The sequence below is a fragment of the Calonectris borealis genome, chromosome 21 (assembly GCF_964195595.1).
Source record: "Calonectris borealis chromosome 21, bCalBor7.hap1.2, whole genome shotgun sequence".
Classification (NCBI taxonomy): domain Eukaryota; kingdom Metazoa; phylum Chordata; class Aves; order Procellariiformes; family Procellariidae; genus Calonectris; species Calonectris borealis.
Window position 1 is genome coordinate 11,795,640 of NC_134332.1, and position 13,351 is coordinate 11,808,990.

The 13,351-nt window shown below is 65.3% G+C and overlaps 1 protein-coding gene across 1 annotated transcript; it reads left to right on the forward strand.

Moving 5' to 3' along the window:
* Positions 1-7,677: 7,677 nt before the first annotated feature.
* On the forward strand, positions 7,678-11,542 carry OLFML2A (olfactomedin like 2A). Its single transcript, XM_075170865.1, has 7 exons — positions 7,678-7,932; positions 8,161-8,268; positions 8,383-8,568; positions 8,793-9,054; positions 9,171-9,404; positions 9,603-9,788; positions 10,010-11,542. Exons 1-7 carry the CDS (start codon positions 7,696-7,698, stop codon positions 10,609-10,611), a joined length of 1,815 nt encoding a protein of 604 aa, XP_075026966.1. The 5' UTR covers positions 7,678-7,695; the 3' UTR covers positions 10,612-11,542.
* Positions 11,543-13,351: the final 1,809 nt, after the last annotated feature.

Here is a 13,351-nt window from a genome sequence, read left to right on the forward strand (position 1 = left end):
TCTCTCTGGTATGAAGTTCATCCAGATTAGTAACCTACCTATCTGAAACTCTGATAATTTTAAGGGAATACAAAAATTCAAGTAGTTTCCTGATATTTAAATCTGTCTTCCAAGACCATAACACACAACGAAGCACCCAAAGTTACTTTAATTCTAGACAACCTGCTTTATAGCTATTTTATTTAAAACAAAATAATTAAAACTGTGTAACAGCCATCCTGTTTCAAAGCCATCCTGTTTCATTCACAGAGGAAAAAGATGCCAACTGAAGCTATAGGGAAACTGGTCTTAAATGGGACCCCATTGAGAAATAATTGCTAGTAGTGCAGGAAAAATGAATGCCCTAATGAAATTATTTTTTAAAAGAATTCATTTTACTCATTGCCATTGATTTGCTCAATGACAAAATATGTTTCTTACATGGAAGGGGATGTACTCAAACTGCTAAGGGAAAACCATCATCTTATATTCTAAGAATGTCAAATGCCCCCTCAAATAATGAGGCTGTAATTTACCGTAACTGCTGAAATGAAATCATGTAACTTCATTTCAAAGTTATTCTGAGGCTTCTTTCACTGAAGACCCAATAAACTTGCAGCAGTTTAACACAGAAGCCACATGCAGAGCTTAAGTTCATTAATGATTTTAACATAGCCACCAAGAAGATAATCCTACTTTTATATATAATATAGAGACACAGAAAAAATATGTCATACAATTTTAACTGTTTCCATAAAGAGTGAAGATGCTGTACTTCAAGGTATCAAAAGTACTATGAATCTGCCTCAGAAAGAAGAAATTTCTCTTCATTTTCCATTATCATTTGCAGATATTTTATAAGCCAACAAAGTAACAAGCCAATCTTTTCTGCTCCTCCCCCGGCTGCTGCAGGCTTTGGAAAGACTGAAGGTCAAGCAATGTCTCAACACCATGCCAGTATTTCACAGTTTTTTAAGGCAGAGTAGTAAAAAGTTGTTACATCATCCATTCAAAAGACTAACTGCAGCCACAGGTACAACGTCTATCACATGAAATAGCTATGCAAGAAACACAATTAAATCTTAAAACTAATCTGATGAATCAAAAGACATTTGCCTAAAATGCCACATTTCTGTAGGAAAAACAGTTAATGAAAACAAAGTGTTAGTATTGTTGCATTGTGAAGGCCACCAAAGGAGCAGACACTTCCCAAATTAAGTCGGAAAGTTCAAAAAGTATTAAGGATAAAAAGTACCGTCTAATTAAGACAGGAATAAAATGTTTCTAGCAGCCTCACAAAGGGACACAGTTCAAAATTATATTTCACGCTGCCAGCACTGTGTATACTTTGGTAGTGCTTGTACCTAGCAAACGCCAGTGATGCTGCCTGATAAGCCTCTTTTGTCTGAGCAAATGCTTTGTAGAAAGGGTACCTCAAGATGGTAAAATGCAATTGTAAACCATAAAAATTGGCAGGGACATTCAAGTGCAGATGCAGTATCTGCATACTGGAAGTGTAAAAGCGGCCCAAATGGTGCCTATAAACACCCCAGCAGCCCAGCCAGGGAGCAGCAGCACACGCTCCGGCCAAACCCGCACTCCGAGCGCGCAGAACGCCCAGATGTCAGCGGGGGAGAGCCGCGGCGAGCCGGTCCCGGGGAAGCGCGGCGCGGAGCACAGCCGCACCGGCACACCGCGCCACGGCCGGAGCCCGGCAGCGCCGCGCGAGCCGCGCCCTCGCCGGAGGCGGACCGGGGCGTTCAGCGGGTGCAGGAGTCGCCAGGCTTGGGTTTAGACGGGAAAAACCCACATTTCTGTGGGAAAGAGGGTAAATCAGCAGGAGACGCCTCGGTTTCAGAGGGGCGCTCGGCACAGGCAGCGGAGAGCCCCCGCGTGTCCCGCGCCCGTCCCGCGCCGCGCAGCCCCGCCGCGAAGGAGGCGGCGGCTGAGGGGCACGTCCCGCCGACCCGCAGCCCGAGCGGCGGGGACGCTGACAGCGGGGGAGCGGCGGCGGGCAGGGCGGGCAGCACGCGCTGGCCGCCGCGGCCCTTTGTTGTGCCCCACTACCGCGGAAAGTTGCGGCCGCCGGCAGCCCCCCGCCCCGCGGCCCCGCCGCCGCTCCCGGTGGGGCGGCCGAGACGCGGCAGGCGGAGCCCACGGGGCCGCCGGCACCACGCCCCGGCGCGTTACCGGCCCGGCAGGGCCCGCGCCACACGGCCCCCGCCCCGCCGGCCCTGAGGGGCGCCCGCGGCCGCGCCGGACACCGCGCTCCACTCACCGTTGCGGGGCGGCCCCTTGGCGGCGGCGCGGGGCTCCGGGAGCTCTGCGGGCGGCTCCAGCTCCATGGCGGCGCCGGGGCCGCGCCGGGCCGGGGCGCGGCGGGTCTCAGGGGCCCCGGCGGCCGCGCTGCCCCATGGCCGCTCCGGGCGCTGCTGACAGCCAGAGCCGCCGCTGCGGGCGCCGCGCTCGGGCCGGGCCGGGCCGGGCCGCCCCGCCCTCCCGCGGGGCACGACGGGAAGCGTAGTCCCCCCGCGCCGCCCGGATGTACCCGCGGGGCCGCCACGCCCCCGGCCCGGCCCCGCCCCCCGGCCGGCGTGCGGCCGGGCTGTGCCGCGGGGCCGGGCACCGCCCGGTGGGCTCCGCGCCGCGGCCCGCCCCGAGAGCGGGGGCCGCGCCCGGCTCCCCTCTGGCTCGCCCGGGCCGGCGCACCGGGACCGGGGAGGCGCTAGGGGGCACCCGCCGCCCGAGCCCGGCGCGCTGCTCGCGGCACGGTGCAGCCCCGGCGCGACGCGGGCACCGGGCGGCCCGGGAGGGGGGGGCACCGGGCGGCCTCGGGGAGGGACCAGACGGACCCGCCCGGGGCACCCGCCTCGGCAGAGGAGGGGATCGGCCAGCCCGGCAAAGGGGCACCGGGCAGCCCGCGGAGGGAGCGGGCAGCCCCGGCACGGGGCACCGGGCAGCCCGCGGTACCGGACAACCCCGTCCGGGCCAGCAGCCAGCCCCGGTACAGGCAAAGCCCGGGCGGCCCCGGCGCGGGCACCGGACAGCTCCGCCCGGCGGGACCGCGCCGCCGCCGCGGCGCCGCTCTTGGAGCCGGTGCCGCCGCCGGGCCGGGCCGGGGCGGGGCGGGACGAGCAGGCGGGCGGCTCCTCCCCGCCGCCGGGCCGGGCCGGGCGGAGCGGGCGCTCGGTGCGGGCGCTCGGCGCCGCTCTCGCCATGCGGGCGCTGCTGCTCCCGGCGCTGCTGCTCCCGGCGTTGGCCGCGGCGCGCGGCGCCGCCACGGTAAGCACCGGCCGGACCAGCACCGGCACCGGGACTGGGATCGGGGCAGGGGGTGCGCCCACCCGCGGGTGCCCGGGTTCCCTTCCTGCGGGGCCGGTCCGAGGCCCCGGCGGCGGCAGCGGTCGCTGTGCCCAGGCGGGCACCCGGCGGGGTCCCAAGGCGGAGCGGGCGGGGACGCGGCCCGGCGGTGCCCCCCGCCCCGCCGCCTCCCGCCGCACCGACAAGGGCAGGGCCGGCAGCGGGAGGAGCGGGCGGACGTGCCGGAGCACCCCGGGCTGGCACCGGCACCGCAGCCTGCGCCGGGGACCGAGGAGGACCCGCGTCCCTGGGCCGGGGCTCCGACAGGCGGAGACGGTGTTTTCCTGCGGGGACGATGCCCCGGCGAGCTGGCGGGGCGGGGGGGCCGGCACAGCCCCCCTGCGCCGAGCCCGGGCCGGCCCCCGGCCCCCGGGCGTGGGGTGCTCCCGGGGAAGGGCTGGGGCGGCTGCGGTGCGGGTGCGCCCTTCGCTGCGGGGCGTTCGGCGCAGGAACGTTTCGGCTGCGAGCGGGCTTGGGGGGTTGGAAGGTGCCCAAAGCCCGGCGCTGCGGTGATGAGCTCTGCGATTAGCGTCTCCGTGCCAGAAAGAACAGCCCGGACAAGACCTCCCCCGCGGAGGTGAGAGGAGCGCGGGAGCGCGTGGGAGCCAGGCTCTCGCGTGGATCCAAGAGCCCTCGGTTCCAGCCCTCCCTGCGGCTGCTGCCCCGCGGAGTCAGCGTCCGTAGCCAGACCAGCCCAGGCGGGGCTGGAGCTGGGACATCAGGACCCAGCCCAGAGGGATGGTGGGAGCAGTCCCTGGGGAGGAAGGATGCCGGTGCCGGGATCACCAAAGCGTTAAAAAGCCAAGATTTTCCAAGTCATTTGGTGGAAAAGATGAAAACACGGCTGTTGTTGACAACGGTTGGCTTGGGAGTGGTGTCCGGGGGAGCCCTGCACTGGGGATCCCGGCAGGGTCTCAGGGGTGATGCTGTCTGAAGGACTCTCGGATCTGCAGCCCACGGACCCGCGCAGTGTTGTTGCCTCCTCCATCCCTCCCTCCGCGCTGCCTGCTGTGCTGGAAGGTGTTTTTTCAGTTCTTGCCGTTTGGATCAGATCCCATCGGTAGGCATTCGTGTGCCACACCAGCACTTCGCATGGTCGTGTCCCCGTGACTGACATGGGACGCCCAAGCAGCGCCAGCGCCTGGGGCCTGGCTGCCATCAGCCACAGCCTGGCTCTGCCAGCCCCGCTCTGCCTTGGCTCCCCATGGTGCGGAACGTGTTTAAAGCGTTGTGCCAAGCCAGGGAGGAGGAGGAAGAGGAGGGTGACATGGTTTCCCTCCTGTGACGGAGACATGCCTTCCAGCAGCTGTGCAAGAGGCGTGCAGCGCAGCAGTGTGCTTATCAACACAGCATGTTTTCCTCCGAGACAAGTCCTCTGGCAGCAATCACAGGACAGCTTAAAAGCTGGCCAAGGTTCATTGTCAAAGGTCCCGCTTTCTCCAAATAATGGCACAAACTCCATGCTCGCATGGACGCTCTTGCAAAAGGTCCCAGAAACTAGGCAGTGGCTGGGAAAATCACCCAGCTCGTAAAACTGGGAGTGAGGAAAAGTGCAGGGGTGATCTCCCACGCCAGCCGTGGGTGCACAGACCTGCCGTGGAGCTGGGACCCGGCTCCGGAGGAGCGGCAGCACCTGCCTGCCAGCACCCTGGGCCAGGGTCTGCAGTGAGCGGCGGGATTTGGGGAAAGAACCACCCGGAGACCTCGCGGGGCTGCAGCACCCCCTGCAAAGGTTTCCTGGGGAGCTGTTAGATTCCGTCCCTGAGCAGCCGGTGCCTTCAGCCGGGGCTGCCTTGTGCCCCCACGCCCTGACCCACCCACATGCCGTTGGGGAGCAGGTCCCACGTGCGCCGGGGGGCACAGGCTGTCCCCTGAAGGGCTGGGACACAGCGGGGTGCAGGCTGGCGGAGGACGCCCAGGCAGGCATCACCCTGCGGCCGAGGCACCGAGGCGGGGTGACCCTTACAGAATGGACCGCGCGGGGTCTTTTTTTTAAGACTTCCTTGTTTATAGCCTTTACTGTATAAATAGAACATACGGTTCCTGTTTAAGGAAGCCGTTTAAAAGGCAGAACGAGGTTTAATGTTACTACCCCACGTGAAGGCAGGCGACTGCCCAGGCTGTTGCGCAGCGAGGCGCACGCAGCGCCCGGGGAGGGGCAGCCGGTCTCCCCCGGCCCCCAGCGCCCGCTCGCACCTCCACCCGAGGTGAGCAGATTTTTCTGTTGCTGGGCGGCCGCGAGACAAAAGCGGCTGCCGGGCCCCTGGGCCGCTGGCTGCCCGCCCGGCCGGCTGCCCGCGAGGCTGCGCCCTGCCCCGTTCGCTGGGACGCAGGAGGGAAATGGCTTGAACCGGGAGGTCTCTGGGGAAGAGGTTGCCCCTTCATGCGGTGGGCGAGCCTCCGTTTGCTGGGCCCCCCGTGCGCTGCGCAGTGTAAACAGCCGCTGATAGGGCTGCTCCGGGCACATTTGCTGCGCACGGCTCCAGCCGCTCGCGCCCCACCTCAGCGGGACACGCGGGGCCTCCGCGCCGGCCGTGCCTCCCACCGCAGCACTGCCAAAGGCGGTGGGAGGGAAGGCGCAACCCGCGGCCGCCTGCTCCCTCGGGAACGAGCTTCCAGCACAGGCAGCTGCAGCCCTTCCCTGCGAAAGGTGCCGATGGCGGGTGGGATCGCAGCGTGTTCCCGGGTGTCGGGCTGTGCTGTGGTGGTGGTAGCTTCACTGGTGGTTGCTGCTTGGGGTGTTGATGGGAACGGGGGACCCCAGCTGGGAACTCAAGTGGGAGTCCCATGGGGCACACTGGGACCTCCCGCAGGGTTCCCACAGGGATGCATGTGCACACCGGGACCTCGTGCAGCACCGTGCACATGGAGGGACAGAGCTCGTGGTGAGGACAGCAGCCCAGCTCGGGGGCCAAGGAGCTGCCCGGGTGTGTGCAGAGGGGCCGGCAGCTCACCACTGGGCTGTGAATTGTCCTGCCTGTTTGCACAAGCGCCGGCATTGCCATGGGGAAGTCAGGGCGCCCAGGAAGGTGCGAGAGCCTGGAGAGGTGGTGTTTGGGGAGGGGGTCCCGCTCCCTGCCCTGCTGCTCCCTGCCGAGAGCTTGATGAGATCCCGTTGGATTTACAGCCCTCTGGGCCGCCTGGTGTTTTCCTCCCAGCCAGCGGGATCTTCGTTTCCCTTTGGAAGAGAGAGGCTTTTTTGAAATGCAAAATGCAGGAGGTTTTGCTGCGTGTTTAGGAAGGGAAGCCCCTGGCCCGGCTGTGGGGAGCTGGGGGTCCCTGCTGGGCAGGCAGTGCCCAGGGAAAGCCACTGCCCCGGTGCCGCCAGCGCGTCAGCACGGTTGGGCGCGGGAAGGATGGCGCCTGCACGGCCGTGGGTGCTGCCCGCAGGCAGGACATCGGCCCTGTGGGCCTCTGCCCTTTCCCACGCCACGCTGTGCTCCAGGGAAGGATGGGAGAGCCAGAGCTAAACTCATTTCCCAGCTCTGCCACCATTCTGTTTCCCAGGGTGAGTCAGAGTCCCTGCGGGCAGACCCCTCTCCCTCCGGGGTCACCGCGCTGCCTCTCGCCTTTCTCCCACCCTCCCGCACGTGCCCGCACACGGGACACCCAGCGCAGCCTGGCCGTGCTCCCTGCCAGCCCAGACGTCCCCCACGGGTGCACAGCCGGTGGCAGGGGGTGAGAGGGACGCAGCTCCCCGTCCCGCCGGACAGGCTGAGCCGCAGCCTTGTTCCTGAACGCAACACGGGAGAGAACGGTTCCTTATCTGCAGAAACCAGCCGAAAAGCACCCTGGGCTCCATAGCGTGACTCAGGGCCATGTGTGGAAACAAGGGATTCCTTGAGTGTGTGCCTCGGGCAATTGCGGGAGTCTGGAGGGGCCGAGCTCGCCCCGAGGTGACTGCGTGTCACCATGAACAACGGACCCTGTGTGGGCTCGGCGCTGCAGGCGTGGGGGGACAGAGGCGCTTCTGGGTCTCCTCGCCACCGTCCCTGCTCACTCGGGTCTTGCTGGAGGCTGGGAAACAGCTGCAGAAATGGCACCAAAGTACCTGGGGCACAAAACGCTCTGGTGGCCACAGGGGCGAGTGGCTGCCTGGCTTTCATCACCGTCACCCAGGTGCAGGCAGTGAGACAGGGTGCTCTGGGCCAGACGATGCCCCACGCTCTTCGGGGCATGGCCAGGAGCCCCAGGGGCGGTGGCAGACCTCTGGGCATGCAGCAGCGAGGGAGTCGGCCATGATGGCTTGCTGGGGTCGACAGGGCCCTGTGGGACGCCCGGGCGGGACACCAGGTTCACCGGCCGCCCCACCGCTGCGTGTCCCCACAGGCGCTGGGCGAGGCGGACCAGGTCCGGATGACCTCGGAGGGCTCTGACTGCCGCTGCAAGTGCATCCTGCGGCCGCTCAGCAAGGACGCCTGCAGCCGCATCAGGAACGGCAGCGTGCGGGTGGAGGACTTCTACACGGTGGAGACGGTGAGCTCGGGGGCTGACTGCAAGTGCTCCTGCACCGCCCCCCCCTCCTCGCTCAACCCCTGTGAGAACGAGTGGAAGATGGAGAAGCTGAAGAAGCAGGCGCCCGAGCTCTTCAAGGTATCTGCAGGTGTGGCGGGACTGTGGGCTGGGGGCCAGAGACCCCCTCCCCACGCACAGGAGCCCACGCTCCCCGTCCCTGCCCCGGCAGGCCCACAGGGCAATGGAGCAGTGCGGCTCCTGCGTGAGCAGGGACGGGGACATGTGGGGGCACCCGCAGCGGCCGCACAGCCCTGCCCCGTGCCCCGTACCCCAGCCCTGTGCCCCAGCCCTGCTCTGCCTCTGCAGCTGCAGTCCATGGTGGACCTGCTGGAGGGAACGCTCTACAGCATGGACCTGATGAAGGTGCACTCCTACATCGGCAAGGTGGTGGCCCAGATGAACACACTGGAGGAGGTGAGTGAGCTCCGGCAGGCACCGTCCCCGCAGTGTGCCCTGTCTGGCTGCTTGGGGCCATCTGGGGTGCCATGGGCTCCCCAAGCGGGGCTCCACACTTCTCCTCTCCTGTAGACCATCAAGACCAACCTGAGCAGGGAGAATGACTTCATGAAGGAGAGTGTCCTGCACCTCACCGACCAGATGAGACGCTACGAGAACTACTCCGACATCATGATCAGCATCAAGAAGGAGATCTCCAACCTGGGCTACCAGCTGCTGCAGAAGGACGCTGCCGCCGTCCCCGAGAGCAAGGCACAGGTACCCCCCGCGGCCCCAGCCCCTCGTAGGCACGGCCAGTGCCGCTGGGTTTGTCCTGCTGCGGGGCAGAGCCGAGCTCCCCCGGGCTTGTGGCAGGCGCTGGCAGCTCCCGCGAGCGCGTCGGGGTGCACCGCGCTGGCAGCCCAGGGCTGGTGCCTGCGCCCGCTGTCCGGCACAGCGGCGGGATGGGAGGGGAGGGGGTCTGACCGCGCTGTGCCCCCCAGGACACAGCGGGCGGCCGAGAGAAGGAGGCGGGACGGTACCCCAGCACCCGCAAGGCGCTGGGGGACAGGGCAGCCCCCCGAGCGCCCAAGGAGAAGCAGCTGAAGCCCGAGAAGCCCAAAAAGGATAATGCGAAGGCCAGGGTGGGGTCGCAGCCTACACCCAAGCCCAAGCCGTCAGCGCACCAGCAAACCGTGGTCCGGGGCATCACTTACTACAAGGCCGGGCAGGCGGGGGTGGCGGAGGGGCCGGCCGGCAGCCGCGGTGAGTCCCCGGTGCGGGGGGCTGGGGGCACCCTCCTCCGTGGTGCTGCTCAGCGGGGCGGAGGGCCAGGGGCTGCGCTCGCCAACGCACCGACCCCCCTGCTCGTCCCCCTGCAGAGAGCCCTGCGAGGGGGGCGGCTGCGCTGGAGCGGCAGGAGGAGAGGGGCCCCCCGCCACCCCCAGCCGAGGGGATCCCAGCCCAAGCCGTCATGCGGGCAGAGACCACCGTGCCCAGCACCACGGCTGTGCCCAGCACAGCCCTGGCCCCCCGCACCACTGCCCGCAGCCCCACCCGCACCGTCCTCGGGCAGGGGGCTGACAGCACCGGGGGCCCTGAAACGCCAAACAGAGGTGGGTGAGCGGGGTGCTGGGAGGGGGCACCGCCAGTGGTCCCGGCGCCCATGGCCAGACTGGGCCAGCAATAGCCCTACCATGGTGAAGGGCTTCCTCGCCCTAGTGGAGGCAGGCTGCCTGGGGCAGGGGTAAGCCTTCCTCCTCCTCCTCCTTTTCTTCCTCCTCCTCTTCCTCCTCCTCCTCCTCGGTACCCAGTGAAGGAGGTGGAGTGCGAAGGCACCATTGAGTCAGTGGAGCCCCCCACGGAGCAGCACAGCTACGGGCGCAACGAGGGGGCCTGGATGAAGGACCCGGCGGCCAAGGATGACCGCATCTACGTCACCAACTACTACTATGGCAACAGCCTGGTGGAGTTCAGGAGCCTCGACAACTTCAAGCAGGGTGAGTGGGCGCAGGGGTCCCAGCTCATCCTGGATGGGTGCCCAGCACCATGCAACGCCGGCTGTGCCGGGCCCTGGGGTGGTGGGCAGCTGACAGGGACCTGCGCTGGGGAGCACCCATGGGTGGACACAAGTCCCCTGCCGCTGCTGGCATGCTCGGGCCATCATGCATGGGCCCCCAGTGCTGTGAGGGGTCCCAACGCCTCTCCCGCCCGCTCGCAGGCCGCTGGAGCAACCTCTACAAGCTGCCCTACAACTGGATCGGCACCGGGCACGTGGTGTACCGGGGGGCCTTTTACTACAACCGCGCGTTCACCAAGAACATCATCAAGTACGACCTGAAGGAGCGGTACGTGGCGGGCTGGGCGCTGCTCCACGACGTGGTGTACGAGGACACGACGCCCTGGAAGTGGAGGGGCCACTCGGACATTGACTTCGCCGTGGATGAGAGCGGGCTCTGGGTCATCTACCCCTCTGTGGACTACGACTACTCGCAGCAGGAGGTGATCGTCTTGAGCCGACTCGACCCTGGGGACCTCTCGGTGCGCAGGGAGACCACCTGGAAGACGGGGCTGAAGCGCAATGCCTATGGGAACTGCTTCATCATCTGCGGCATCCTCTACGCTGTGGACACCTACAGCCAGAAGGAAGGGCAGATCTCCTACGCCTTCGACACGCACACGGACACGGAGGCAGAGCTCCGGCTGCCCTTCCTCAACCAGTACGCCTTCACCACGCAGGTCGACTACAACCCCAAGGAGAAGGTGCTCTACGCCTGGGACAATGGCCATCAGATGACGTACGGGCTCCACTTCGTGGTCTGAGCGCCCGGCCGGGTCCCTGCCATACCCCTGCGCCCACCCTCCGCCGTGCCCGGCCGGGGTGCCCCGTCGCAGCCTGGCCCCGGCACCCCAGCTGGGCCAGGGCTGCGGCGGGAGCCCGGCTTCCACCCCACAGCCCTCCCCACCCGCCGTGCCCCAGTCACCTGCACCAGCCTGCTGCATCGCGGGGCAGGGGGTGCAGGTAAGCACAGCCCCCAGCAGACACCCCCACGACAAAGTGGCCTCTGGGGCTGTGGGGCTGCCCCACAGCCGGCAGCTCGGCCAGCGTTGCCTTCCCGGGGATGCGGCAGAGGAGCCCAGCCCTGTACCCCTGCGGCACCGGGAGGCAGCCGGATCTGCGTCGCCGGCGACACGGCAGCACCCACCCTGCGCCACCGCTCTGAGCATCCGCTCATGCTGCACCCAGCCTGAGCACCGCTCCCCGCACACCCCGCTGGACCCTGCATGACCGCGCGCTTACCGTAACTGCCAGCTGCCAGCGGTGCGAGTGCCTTAACAGCCTGGTGCCGGCTGCCTGGGTGCCGTGCCCTCGCCTGCCCCCGAGCCGCCGCGGGACGGGCAGGGCCCCCTCGCTGCCGGGGCAGGAGGAACAGCTGCTGATTGCTATTTTAGGAGATGTGATTAAGATGCCTTTGCTTTTGCTGCTCATTAGCTTATTATTTAAATGCATTCACCAGAGCTGTGCGGAGTCCCCTCTCCTGGCAGTGGGTGCAGAGCAGCCTGCCCGCAGTGCTGGGGTGCCCTGCCTGCACCCCTGCCTGCACCCAGCACCGGGCAGGGAGGAGGCGCATGGCCGGGCAGCCCGCAGCCCTCCTGCTCTCCGCCTGAGCCAGGGTGAGGGACCAGCAGCGCTTGGCTTGGTTTTGGTCATTTTAGACATGAACAGTATTAAAAAAATAACGTGTGAAACCGGGCCGCGTGCGCTGTCGTTTCTCCCGAAGCTGGGTGGGGAGGAATGGGCAGGGCGGGCGCCCGCCGTCCCCGTCCCACAGCCAGGCATGCCCAGGGGTTGCTGGCACACGTGGCTGCTGTTCATTGCACATCTGGCTGGTGTGGCTCCGAGCAGTGCTCCCCACACCGAGCCTGGGGAGGGCACCCACATCCCCCTGGCAGCACCCGGCACGGTGCCACGGCTGCGCCCACGGGCCCCAGGCTGGGCAGTGCAGAGGAGGTGAGTCCTGTCCTGGGGGAACAGGCACTGCTGGCTCCTGGGGAAAAGGGGATCTGGCATTTTCCAGGTCTGAGCTGCAGCCCGAGCAGCAGCAGCTGGGAGCCGAGCCCCGCTGCCAGGGAGAGCGGGGAAGGGAGAGGAGAGCAGCGGAGCGTGGGCACGGCGGGAGCAGCTGCCCTAGCCCTGCTGCAAAGTTTTGCAAGCATGGAGCTGCAGGGGGGCCCCGAGGGGCGAGAGCAGCCGCTGCAGCCCAGCTCCCGGTGCTCCTGCCCACGTATGCTGGGGCAGCTGCCCCTTGGCACCAGCCAGCCCCACATACTGGCCGGGTGTCCCGTTGGGCTGTGGCCAGGCTCATCGTGCCGCGGAGCCATCACTGGACAGCTGAGCCTGGTGTCCCGGGATGCCGGCACGGCTGAAATGTGGAAAGACCCGAGGCTGGTGCCGGGCAGCCTGGCACAGCCCGGGGACCCGCAGGACCACCTTCCCCAGCCCCATGCTGTGCCCAGGCCCAGATCCTGCTCTGGATCCTGAAGGCACCGACAGTCCCTGCCCCTGCCCCTGCCCGTGACTCGGCCCTGAAATCCCCCACGCCGGCGGTGCGGTGCGGTGCGTTCCTTGCTCGGCCGCCCCGCCATGAGAAAGCAGCTGGCTGACTTTTTCCCCCCCGAACTGGGTCCCTGCCAGGCTTTTATCTAGCAATCCCCAGCAAATCCCTGTCCAAACAATACGGATTTCTGACATTTTTTTGCGGTAAAGTAAACTCCCAGCACATCTCTAATTCCAGGGCTTTGTTGTTCTTCGGCGGGGGCTGCCATAGCTCTGTGCTGCCTTGCTGTGCCGGGCTGGGCTGTGGGAAGCCCCTCGCTCCCCTCGGGAAGAAAACACGGGGAAGAGAGTAATTAAACCCACGTGGCCGGAGGGCAACGTCACCTAATTGCAGCTGTGGGGCCTCCTGCAAAGGCATCCCTCTGAGAGCACGCCTCTTGCTGCCGCTAACACCGTGATAACAAGAAGCTTTAATTATGCCCACATGACAGACATTTCATGAAATACGTTCTCCCCCCGACGGCTGCCTGGCTTTGCCCCCAAAACCCGCAGCCACGTGCACTGGCTCGGCCGGGCTCTGCAGCCCCGTCCTGCCGCAGCCTGGGGGCAGCTGGGGAGGGGGCGACACAGGGCGATGCGGAGTGATGGAGGGTGATGTGGGGTGATGCGGGGTGTACAGGGCGATGCAGAGTGATGCAGGGCAATGCGGGGCGATGCAGGACAGTGGGCCAGCGGCAGTCTGCAGCCTCAAGAGGGTTTCTCGGCAGTGCAGGGCCATGCAGTGGCAGCACGGGCTGTAAAAGCTCCGGCACTGTAAAAGCTGGGGCGCGGGCACTGTGAAAGCAGCCCCCGGCTCCCCACCGACAAAACACCAGCAGTGAGCAAAAACAAAGGGGCTTTTGTTTCCCAGGGGTATTATTGTGCTGGGTCCTTCAGGTTTCCCGGACCCCTCACCGCTCCACGCCTTTTTCTCAATCTAAAGTCACCCTGATCCCCTTTCTCTGC

Bases quoted from the DNA above. Each gene is read 5' to 3' on its own strand.
- OLFML2A (XM_075170865.1), top strand. From the start codon at position 7,696: ATGACCTCGGAGGGCTCTGACTGCCGCTGCAAGTGCATCCTGCGGCCG. The intron at 8,269-8,382 runs GTGAGTGAGCTC...CCTCTCCTGTAG, and splicing joins AGATGAACACACTGGAGGAG to ACCATCAAGACCAACCTGAG. The intron at 9,789-10,009 runs GTGAGTGGGCGC...GCCCGCTCGCAG, and splicing joins CCTCGACAACTTCAAGCAGG to GCCGCTGGAGCAACCTCTAC.